At 39.0% G+C, this 12,159-nt stretch overlaps 1 protein-coding gene across 1 annotated transcript in view; it reads left to right on the top strand.

Moving 5' to 3' along the window:
• Positions 1–12,159, top strand: part of MED14 (mediator complex subunit 14) — a 58,110-nt gene that overhangs the window by 38,042 nt on the left and 7,909 nt on the right. The window contains exons 13-25 of the mRNA XM_009893290.1: positions 201–279; positions 1,831–1,990; positions 2,388–2,582; positions 3,173–3,307; positions 3,748–3,824; positions 5,748–5,908; positions 6,171–6,317; positions 6,409–6,500; positions 7,644–7,796; positions 8,021–8,290; positions 9,620–9,775; positions 10,335–10,446; positions 11,091–11,222. Coding sequence (XP_009891592.1) covers positions 201–279; positions 1,831–1,990; positions 2,388–2,582; positions 3,173–3,307; positions 3,748–3,824; positions 5,748–5,908; positions 6,171–6,317; positions 6,409–6,500; positions 7,644–7,796; positions 8,021–8,290; positions 9,620–9,775; positions 10,335–10,446; positions 11,091–11,222 — 1,869 coding nt within the window. The remainder of the gene's footprint in view (positions 1–200; positions 280–1,830; positions 1,991–2,387; positions 2,583–3,172; positions 3,308–3,747; positions 3,825–5,747; positions 5,909–6,170; positions 6,318–6,408; positions 6,501–7,643; positions 7,797–8,020; positions 8,291–9,619; positions 9,776–10,334; positions 10,447–11,090; positions 11,223–12,159) is intronic.

Here is a 12,159-nt window from a genome sequence, read left to right as displayed (position 1 = left end):
GTGTTAGATAATCTCATCTAGGCTCCCTTTCCCAAGAAGGGTTGGACCAGATGATCTTTTGAGGTCCCTTCCAATGTGGGCTGTTCTATGATTATGTGATTAATTGTTTGTTAAATTAGATGAGACATTTTCATTAAAAGGTCAAAATTTTGTTTGAGGAGCAGATGTTAAGACCACTCACTCACCTAATGTTCCTGCAGATCAACTGACGCTCGATGACATAGAGAAGTCTGTTAATGATGATATGAAGCGTATCATTCCTTGGCTTCAGCAGCTCAAGTAAGTGACTTGAATGATTCACTTAGTTTGCATAGAATGAGTCACCATATTCGTATGTTGGATGATCACACTTGCATGGCTTTGTGTTTTACCACAGTAGAGTATATACTCTCTCACTGTTCTAATCAATCTTGAGTACTTGCCATCTTCTCTAAATGGGTGGAGGAAATTCTGCTTTTGCTTGGAGTTGATTCCATAGTCCTCCTTTAGTCTGCCACCTTACGTGTAGCCTCATGCATTGCTATGCACACACTTCGCATAAAGTATTTTAGACCACTTGCTTCCTGAGGATCTCATTTTGTGTTCATGTTCGTTTTTTATCTCCTTTATTCCACTCTGTTTCTACAGCTGAACTCTGCTTGTTTCTCAGCAAGAACGATCTCTCTTCTCACAATACAGAGGAAAAACCAGGAAGTGGCCTAGGATGATTTAAATAATATCTGTTTATCTTCTGACATTTCAGCCTTTGCTGGTTTAAACCTCTAATCTTCCTTCCATAAAGCCCTGAGATTTAAGCACAAAATACATTTGGCTCCCATAAGAGGTTGTAGCAAATAATACAAATACAGTTTGCAATTGCATGAAAACTAAGTTCCACCTGCTCTGTCATTTTGGAAATGCCCAGTACCCTGAGCTAATTGCAGGGTGAAACCTCTATTTGAGGAATTTTGCTTCTAAAAGAGGCATGATGACGCATGAAGCGCTGGCACCCTGGAGAAAAAACTAATCAACCTCCCTTTGTTATAAATAATGTACTCGAGATAATGGCTCGGGTAGTGCTGGGGAAGCTGGGCAGTCCCACAGAATATCTTTTAGGACAGCTATATCTAATACATATCTACGAGAATAAATGTGGTATGTCATGATGGAGAGATGCTGAGCACCCACACTTTCCACTGCTGTTTTCAGTGGAAGTTTGACTGAAAAACCAAGCCACACATTTCTAAGCCCCTTTCAAGCCTAGCTAGGCTTTCTAGCCTTGACACTACAGCCAAAATCCATTGGAGCAGGACAAAGTTTAATTCCAAACTTTAGAAAAAAAATTGGTGTCTTACATGTGGTTCTTCATGTCCAAACTTATTCAGGTGAATGAATTTATTTGTAACACAATCCAGAGTGATGTCTGGCTTTGGTGACTTTTTTGGTGTATTGCTTACCAGCATATGGGAGCAAAGATTTTCTTTTCTATACTAAAAAATAATGAAAGATTGCAAATTGTAAAATAACTGTAATCTGCATGTTTTTTAACTTGTCCCTTTTTAATATTGTAATTTCATATTGTGTATTTATGTATTCCTTCAGTGAATAATTTCAGGGCTTTTCCTCTTAAATTAACAGCTGTCTGTTACTCAAGCTGAATACTGTATGTAAAGATAGTAATAAGAAAATATAAACTCATGAAATTTTTCTGTGTGATTTTGTGTATATAACTTTTGCAGCAATGATAGATGTTGACTTAGTGTCAAATTAAGCCAGTCATATTCTAATGCTCTAAACAGCAGTATACTAGAATACAGTTTCAGAGTACTAATACCTTTATTTCAATGCCAGGTTCTGGCTTGGACAGCAACGTTGCAAACAGTCTATAAAACATCTGCCTACAGTGAGCAGTGAATCTCTCCAACTAGCTAATTATGCTAGCCATCCAGTGGGAAACCTTTCCAAACACAAATTGTTTATCAAGCTCACTCGCCTTCCACAGTACTACATTGTAAGTAACTGAAAAATGCTTCTATCTTTTGCTCCCAGTCGTGGGTATACCAGACAGTTTGTCTGTTGTACTGTTAACTCTGAAATTTGGAACCGAGTGATTGATGTAATCCTCGACTCTTCGCTCTCCCTCCTTTCTCTTATTCAGTGGGTTTGTTAAGCAGTCAGGCTAATAGAGAGGAGGGGACGTAAAGGTTTCTTTCTCAGCAACTTTCCCGTTCTCTTCATGTTTTCTGAAAGTTTAGTCTTCCTTCTCTTCTTGGATCCCTCTTCTAGCCACAATATTAATATCTTGAAAAAGACTAATGTCTTGTCTTTGAGGAGGAGAGGATTGGAACTGATGTAGACATATTCTTAGCTTGAGCATCTTCTAAATTTGTTGTTTTGCCTAAATATAGGTTGTAGAGATGTTTGATGTTCCTGGCAACCCCACAGAACTAGAGTACAAGTACCATTTTCTCTCTGTGAGCTATGCTGAAGGAGATGACAGCCCTGCTACTGCACTTTTACTACAGCAGTTCAAACCAAACATTGAAGAGTTGGTACTAGACACAAAAAGTGGGAAACAAATGAAAAGTGGTGTCAAGCGCAAGGTACGTGCTTCAAAAGCCATTGGGCTAGTTATAGAACCTGAAAGCTCTGTGTGTTCTGAGCATCAATACCAGCTTTAGTAGAGTTGTTTCAAACGTTTGTATGATTGACATCTTACTTGTATTGTGGTTTGGTTCTCTGGACTGCTTCCCTAGGGAGATGTTGGGAAACTATTTTGCAACAGTTGTCTTCTAATTCATACCAGGCCTTCTTAGCTGTTCTAAAGAGCCAAGGCAGAGCACTGTGCTGAGATAGCTAGAGTAGCTTGTATACACAGAGCACTGGTATCTGTGTGATATGCTTTGTGCCATGTAGATGTAGTCTTTGAAAGACTTGCAGGGTCTGATAAGAGTTACTTCTCAGGGTCAGGCTGACATGGCTTAGTGATATGTAAATACTATTGTACGGAAGAGGTAATTATAAAATTACTCTAACTGGATTGTTTAAGTCCTGAAGTGGACCACATCCTTTTAGGAGTTTGTGCTCAGGGTGTGATTCATTTAAAACTTGGATGAATGAGATTATTCTCTGACATCTTTTCAAAATGTTTACTCCAAATATGCGAGTACATTTGTCTTTATTTTAATTCTAGTTATCTGGTGATCCATGTTCCATAGAACCGAAGAAGCCAAAACGGTCGGGAGAAATGTGTGCCTTCAATAAAGTGCTAGCTCATATTGTAGCCATGTGTGATACAAATATGCCATTTATAGGGCTTCGTATGGAGGTATGTATTAAAAAATATTTTGTTTCTTCCTTTCCCTGTACTACTCCTGATTCTCTTGTCTAGATGCGACTATTCAGCAGACTCATGGTCATGTGTTCACTTTGGAGTTCCCCTGCCAGCTGAGTGCGGGTGACTGATGTTCTACACTGCTAGACTACTCTAGTCTTGTTAGAGCTGGTTCTCTAATACCAAATAAAACTACTGCAAAAAGCTTGAAAAGTTGAGGGACAAAGGAAAATTAGAAGATGAAAGACACGCTTCTGGGAGGGGGTGGGAGACAACTTTATACTGGATTTGCATAGACTGTTTTTTAGCTTTCCAGTGCTTGAGGATGTGAAACATCTGTCACCCTCAGGGGAAAAAAAAAATATCCTTGAAAAAGTTACAATTGTTTTTCTTGACTTTTTGTTTGGCATAACATTTTTCTTGTTCATTCCTAGTTATCTAATATGGATATTCCTCACCAAGGAGTACAAGTAGAAGGAGATGGCTTCAGCCATGCAATACGTTTATTAAAGTAAGAGGATATGCTACTGTGTTTCATTTTATTACTGTACATATGCTTGAGAGAAAAAGAAGGATTGTTTGGGGAATAACACTAAAAATATCGGGGGGGGGGGCGATTTTTGGGTTTGGATTTTTTGTTTATTTTTTTTAATTATTGTGTGTCTTTCACTCTCCTGTGAAGCGGTGCTGGAGAAGGGGCAAAACAAGATTAGATGCAGAGCTAACTATAATTAGTTTCTTTCATTAGCCTAGATTGGTGAGCTCTGAAAACAGTCTGAAAGTCATCAATTCTAAAATCCAGGCAGTGCTAAGATTTGGTGATGATTCATGAACATGGAATTGCAATTTTGGATCAGATCAGAAGCTTACATACTCCATATGTTATTTGACAATTACCAGTATCTGATACTGCAGAGGAAAATGCAGGGAATCCCAGAAAAGACAACTGCATGGTAAAAAACTTGTAGAGGAAACATCTGAGAATCATATAGTAATTTAAGAGTGGAAGGAACCCGTGGAAGTCATCTGATCCAACCTTCTGCTTAAAGCAGGGCTGATCTGCTGCATTTTCCAATCTCCAAGGGTTTTTGTGCCCTGCCTGGACACAGCGATCTCAAATGCTGACTAGAGAGGAGTAGTCACTTAATTGCCTTGCTATTACAGCCCAGGATGCAGCAGTCTCTCTTTGCTGCAAGGGCACGCTGCTGATTCCTGTTCAGTCTCTCTCCCAGGCCCCCATGTTCTTTTTCTGCAGAGCCGCAACCCAGCAAGTCAGTCCCCACTCTGTGCTGTTGCTTCAGGTTATTTATGCCCAAGTGCAGGACTTTGCATTTCTTTTCGTTGAACTTCATGAGGTTCCTGCTAACTTGTTTCTCCAGCCATCTGAGGTGTCTCTGAATGGCAGCCCTGTCCTCCAGCATGTTAAGTGCTCCCTTCAGTTTGGCATTGTCTGCGAACTCGCTATTCCTTTGCATCATGTAGGTTATTGAAATTATTAGATAGTATTGGCCTCTGTGTTAATCCTAAGGAGTGCCAGCCACTAACCGGACCTGCAGCTATTGACCACAGTGCTTTTTACCTGGCAGTCCAGGCAGTTTTTGACACTTCTTGGAGCCTACATCAAGCCTCATCAGTTAAACTTTGGACTGTGTTGTGGAGGAAAACAGATTATATCAGTTTAAAACAAAAAAAAAAAAACAAACCCCAAAGACACCTTCTAGAATAAAACGTTTTTAACTTCTTTTATGCTGCAGAAATGCATAGTGATATAAAGGCATCAGTCTCTAAATGCACCAGACCCTGCCTTTTTAACTTTGCATATGAGCAGAGAAGTACTGAGAACTCATGAGCTGAAGTTAAGGGTGGTACATGAAATTTCTGGATAGATGCTTAAGGGATTTGAAAAAGAGTTTGTCATGTTTTTACTTGAACTTTATTTAGTCTTTCCCCTGAGCTCAGTTCTTACGTTGGGATATGAATAAATTAGTGGGTACTAAGAACTGTGAGGTTGTTCATTGCATTTGGACTGAGCTTGTTCTAGAAGACGAACTGATTCATGAGTTCAGATTGCCACAGAACTTACTTATTTTCATCTTTTTTGGCTTGTTTCTCTGTATAAAAGCTTTTATATTGGTGTGCTCTTTCTTCACCAGAAGATCAGGGCAATTCAACAGATCCCTTAACAGTCTGTAATTTGCAGGTGTTGAATCCATATAAAAATTGGTCTTAACTTTGAGTGTTTCTGTAACACACTTCTCCTATTCCTCTTCAAGGATTGTAGTATCTTGCTGTGCAGTCCAGCTGTCTTTGCTGTTGATTTGTTCATTGTTTCATGTCCAGACTTGGAAGCCCTTCGGGAAATGTTAGAAGGTGGTATTTTTAGATTTGGAACTGTGCTGTGTATAATTGAAGGCTGTTTTTTTATCATGAATAGAATTCCTCCCTGTAAAGGTGTAAACGAGGAAACGCAGAAGGCTCTGGACCGATCTCTTCTTGATTGCACTTTCCGATTACAAGGTAGAAATAATCGCACGTGGGTGGCTGAGCTGGTGTTTGCAAACTGTCCACTTAATAGCACTTCATCCAGGGAGCAAGGTAAGGTTTGTTTACGAAGACTGGTAGATTTTGTGTCTGTGTGGTTTACGTTGTCTGTTCCACTTGTTCTAAAATGTTGGTATTACTGGACAACTGTCTGCTCTTAAGATTTCTCATAAACCCCAGTGTACTTGATTCAAAATTTTGACTGATGAGTTGATGCACTTTTATTATTTAAATATGCTTCCTGGTCACTCAGTCTGTAAAACACAGTTTAGGAACCACTAGTTTAATCAGTATTTACTATCTCCTAACACTGCAGGACCAACCCGCCATGTTTACCTGACATATGAAAACCAGTTATCTGAACCAGTTGGAGGTCGCAAAGTTGTTGAGATGTTCCTTAATGACTGGAACAGTATCGCTCGGCTGTATGAATGTGTCCTGGAGTTTGCACGATCCTTACCAGGTACAGCAATCGCCTCTTTTTCATTAAAATGATATATTGACAGATTACTATGGTTTTCTCAGTCTAACTCTTTTTCCTCCTCTCTTCAAAGACATACCCAACCACTTAAACATTTTTTCAGAAGTTCGTATCTACAATTACCGAAAACTTATCCTTTGTTATGGAACTACCAAGGGGAGCTCAGTAAGTAACTCATAAGTGTACTGAAAATGTATGTTTGAAAACAGGCTTAGAGTTCTCAGAATTGTGCTACAAAATATTTCCTTGTATCACATTATTGTGGAATTACTATTTATGAATGTAGAAAAGATAGAAATAGAGGGTGCCACATTGCTAATCTGGTAGGTTACTAGATGTTCAGAATTTTTGAGAATTTGTGTAAGATGCTTTAAATTGTGGGACGGACAGTTGTGTGCTCCTGATTGATGAAAGGTGGTGTTGGCAGCCTTTTTCTGACAAACTATGTTGCTGCTGGTCACTGCTGTACTGTAATGTATGGATATATGTAAGCTGAGCGCCTAATTCTGCCTTAGAAGAAAGGACTCTTAACGAAAGTTTTAAATGTATTAGTATGTTTTCAAATGAGGTGGTCCTTAATTATTTTGTAGCAGTGCTGTTTCCTTGTTCAGAACTCTAGCTTACTCTGTAGTATTTGAATTTACATTTAATTAATTACTTTGATAACTGAGTACTTGCTCACACCCTTGCCTTAAATGCAAGGTAGAGGAGGAAGTAAGGGCATGTTTATTACACACTAAAAAATTTTTGTGTGCAGCTGCATGCACTTGAAATTTGCTTCCTGGAAGGTTTTTGTGTTCGTGTTCTAAGCTGAATTTTTAAGAGTATTTCTATGTGCATTTTATTGGGACTGTTAATAAGTAGCTAGAGTAACAGTGTGGATTTTGCATGTCACTTCCTTACGTATTAGCACGTCCAGTTCCTGTTTTTGGGTGGTATGACTGAGAAAACCAGTTGACCTCCAGCAACTCATGACTCAGTTCTCTGCTGTATGAATCTCTTGAGTTTAATTTTCTCTATCTCACCTTTAGCAGAAAAGGCTTTTTTTCATTCTCATTGACTTGCTAAAATAATTCCTCAGTTTTGTGGTTGCCAACAATCCAGTTAGCTAAATGGATGTTAAAGCTAACAGCACTTTTTTTTTTTTTTTTCCCCCCCACAACCTCAGCAACTTTTGAGGAAGGTGAGTTAGGAATCTGTTGAGGTTTGAGGAAAAATGGGGGAAAAAATTAAAGCAGACCAGGTTTCTTGTTATAACGTTGTAGTTGTTCTGGTTTCCAAGACCGTTTTATGTTCTTGACATTGCAGATCAGCATTCAGTGGAACTCCATACTCCAGAAGTTCCACATTTCACTGGGAACTGTTGGCCCAAACTCAGGTTGCAGTAACTGTCACAACACAATTCTGCACCAGCTCCAAGAAATGTTTAATAAAACACCAAATGTGGTGCAGTTGTTACAGGTAACATTTTAAAAACTTCTCTCAAGAAAAGTACACAATAATTAAGAGCTGAATTCTGATTAAACTGTTCTCTTTAAAATTACATGTGTATGTTATGATTGTTTATGGATTTCATTGGCAGAAGGTGGCTTGGGGAGGATTGTATCCCCCCCTATGTGCCCCATTTTCCCTGACCTTTACTTAAAGGTAACCTACCTGATCTCTCAATATCTGTTCTCTCTCAGGTTTTGTTTGACACTCAGGCTCCATTAAATGCCATCAACAAACTTCCAACTGTGCCCATGCTGGGTCTGACTCAACGCACCAACACTGCCTATCAGTGTTTCTCAATTCTGCCACAGTCACCCACACATATCAGGCTGGCTTTTAGGAATATGTACTGCATTGACATCTACTGCCGGAGTCGTGGTGTTGTAGCGATACGTGATGGGGCGTACAGTCTCTTTGACAACAGCAAAATAGTTGAAGGTTTTTACCCTGCGCCTGGATTAAAGGTGACTGTTTCTGTGTTTTCTGGCATGTTGTAAATAAATGAGCTTCTAACTTGAAGTATGGATGTGATGTGAAGAGCTTTGCAAAACTTCATTTGTGAAGAGCTGGAGTACTTCCAAAATTCTGAGCACAGAAGGAATTTTCTGATTTATCAGTAGATTTGTTAATTACATTGAATTAAAACAATTTCCTTTAAGAAAACTAGCATCAAGTGTCAGGGTTTTTTCTTTTATCTATGTAATAAAATAATGTAGAGGCTACTTCAGGCATCCTTTTGTTATAACTTGCTGAAGCTTTGTGACTAGGCTAGATGTATTCTCCAGGATTAACAACAACTGCTCCTTACAAACTACGTTGTGTGGCGGGACAGTGCTCATACGTTGCAGATGAGGAAATGCTCCGTGTCAGATGATTCTAGATAGAAACTTCTCTTTTAAAATAGTTTCCATCAGTGTGTGGCAGGAGCCTGTGGCTTTGCTTCTGAATACAGTGCTGGTTCGCTTAAAATAGTTTCCATCAGTGTGTGGCAGTAGCCTGTGGCTTTGCTTCCTGAAAAATGAATCTGTGCATACTGACAAAATACCTTAGCTGAGAGCAGCTTGTACCAGTGCTAGTTATACTCAAATATTGGAAAGTGGCACCCATTGTGACACAGGATAGTTTGCTAATTTTTTCTTCTGACAGTTGCAACTGAACACTGATTCTCTGGTGCTGCATTTAGCTGATCCTAAACATCTACCTCTTTCATGAATTCCAAGTGGAAGGCTAATGGGAAGAGGAAAGGGATTGTAGATACCCTGTAGCTGTAGTGGAAAGTAAAAGACGAAGTAGTTCAAGAGTGTTGGCAAATTCTTCTGGGTACAAGAGAATTCTATGGAGAAGGTGACCTGGTCGTTCTTACCCAAACAGGGCAGTAGTAGGTGTAATACAACAGACCAGTAGGTCCTGGATACTCATGAGTTGTTCTGGAAGAGCTATTTCCAGGTGTGAGCTTTTCCTTATTTTTAAGGAAAAAAGAGAAATGTTGCTATTTCAATTAACTAGAGATATTTCATGTTAATGAGCAAGGTTTCTTGTTTGGTGGCAATGCAAGACCCCTTTTTTAAAAGAAAAAAGGACTTAAGTTTAAATATCCACTGAGAAGCTCTGTTTATGCATGGATATACTTTGCAAACTGTTCATACTGTATATAATGAATGGCCACTAGAGACCTGCCTGTTTCTTATGTGCTGTAGCTGATAAAGATAGTAGTAAAGCTCAGCAAATACCATGCTTATTTATGTAATAAAATTTAAAAGGAGAAATTGCTAACAAAAGTGTTTTTTCCACAGACATTCCTGAACATGTTTGTTGACAGCAATCAGGATGCACGAAGACGATCTGTGAATGAAGACGATAACCCACCTTCTCCTATTGGAGGAGACATGATGGATTCTTTGATATCGCAGCTTCAACCCCAGCAGCCACCGCAGCAACCACAACAACAGGTACCCTCCAGGCAAAATAAGAAATGTTTATTGTCTTCTACAACTGTAGGTCTCTAAGAACTTACATTCTAAAAGGATTAACAGTAAAAAACGGAAAGGGAGACTATAAAAGTGCTCTGCTGTGGAATTCCCCTTGGGGCAAAACGTATTAATTTATTTTACCATTTCTCATTCCAGTGTAAACAGCCCATAGCATATGAACAGCAGCTTTGGAAGGTCATATGAGACTTGCTGCCTTAGAAGTGAAGGACTGAGGGAGGGAAAACAGCTGTTTAAGATAAAACAGGGGAAAGGGAGTCAGGAGGCTTCGCTGTTATAGAGTGGCAGATAAAAAGGAATGAGGGGCCAGAGGTTGTATGTCTTGAGGAAAAACTGCAAGAAGTCACTGAAAAAAAACCCCAGTCAGCACTGAACAAGGTGATATAGAGAATCAAACAACTATGTTGATGGACCTATAAGACTTCATAGGTGGGGAGCAAACTCTCATTAGTATTCTCTTGCACATACTTAACTTCACTTTTAGTACAAAATGATCATTGTCCTGTGTTGACAATTCCAGCCATTTGGCAAACAGGCAGGAGCATCGGGAGCATATCCTCTTACTTCACCACCCACCTCCTATCACAACACAGTGACACCATCTCCGTCTATGATGCACACACAGTCACCAGGTAAGATGGCTGAGAGTTTGTGTGCTAATCATGTGCTGGAAGTACACACGCAGCTCTTTGGGTGGGCGTGCTTTTTCTATTATTTGAGCTGTGTTTAGCTCCAAGTTAGCCAAGAAAATGCCCCTTATATTATGGAGGAATAGCAAAGCAAAGTCCTGCCATGCATGTTTTGGAAAGTATATTTTGAAGCTACAAAAAAACTCATTCAGTGAAACTGTCATCTTTAGCTATGTAATGTTTGGGACTGTTTCATTCTTAGGGCTTAAAACTTGCTCTGATCAAAACCTGTTAATTTTAAATACCTGCTTCTTCAGAAAAGCTCTTCATCACCGAAGCTCTGCTTTCTGCTCCCAGCTGTTATAGTGCAACAGCTGAAAATATTTAAATTTGGGGAAGGGTTGGGCAGGAGGGAAATGCCATTCTTCAAGCCAAGTATCTTGGAAAGTTTCCTTTGTGTGGTGAATCAATCTGGAAAATATAACATTCATGCATGTCCAAGATAAAGTCTTTGAGTGCAAAAACAAATTTTCATGAATCTTGTTTGCGCTCTCCCTAAAAAGGAGATAGCTGTAGCAGTTGATAAAAAAATTATTAGAGAAAAATGGGAAATGTTTATGTGGAGTGACGTGATGTCTTTTGATTAGGAAATTTGCATGCTGCAAGCTCACCTAGTGGAGCTTTAAGAGCACCATCACCAGCATCCTTTGGTCCAACTCCTTCACCTTCCTCTCTTGGAATCACAATGGGACAAACAGCTAACTTTGCCAGCCCACACGGTGAGTTCTTTACTGGCAGGTGTATACATAGTGACAGGGAGAGGGCATATGCTTCTGAAATTAAGTCTTCCAGAGCAGACTAAAGTTAATTAAGGAGAAATTAATGTTTTGTAATTGGTTTAAGTAGCTGTTTGCATACACGTGGGTGTAACTCTTTAACGGTAGTCAAAAGTAGCTGTATGGCATGTTGAGGTGTTCCTAACGTTTTAAAAATAGACTATCAATCGCTCTTTACTGCTTACTAATGTGGGGAAAATCCATGTGGTCTTGTAGCAGAACAATGGCTGCAGCTTTTAATGAGCAATGTCTCTTGTTAGATTAATGTATTTTCACTGCTTACATTTCTGGGAAAAATAACTGGAACAGATTGGAAATTCAAATACTTGCAATTTGAAAATGTTTTCAGAGTCTTGCTAGTTTGAAATACATATGTACAAGCAATGCGCCTTTTGGTTCTTTCCTTTATTAAGTATTTTTGGAAAGCTGCCACAATAATTGTTGTAATCACAGTGCATTGGAAACCATTCAATAGATCACAATAAATGAACAGTTCAGATTGTAATTTTAGCACACCAATTTAACTGTCAGGATGAACCAAGTGAGATAGATATACAACAGACTGTTTTTAAGAAGCTTGTTCTGGTCAAGTCTTTGTAGTGGAGTACAAAACCAAAGATACTTTTGAAGAGATAACTGCAAGATACTGGATAGATAAGAAACAGTCTAGCTGAGGCTTTCATTTGCCAAGGAGCAGTAGAAGTCCAAGTGTATAGGCAAGAGCTCTTTTTACTTTAGGCCTCATTATGTGTTGAACATGCTGATTTGCCTTAACGTTCAATTTTATTTTACTTTTTAAAAAATGCAACCAGAAAACCCTTGAATCTGTATCTTAATTTTTTTATTTTATTTTATTTTTTTCCTCCCACCCCTCATTATG

The sequence above is a fragment of the Charadrius vociferus genome, unplaced genomic scaffold, assembly GCF_000708025.1.
Source record: "Charadrius vociferus isolate BGI_N301 unplaced genomic scaffold, ASM70802v2 scaffold209, whole genome shotgun sequence".
Taxonomy (NCBI): Eukaryota; Metazoa; Chordata; class Aves; order Charadriiformes; family Charadriidae; genus Charadrius; species Charadrius vociferus.
The sequence above is the reverse complement of the archived record's forward strand: the minus strand, read 5'-3'. Positions and strand labels throughout refer to the sequence as shown.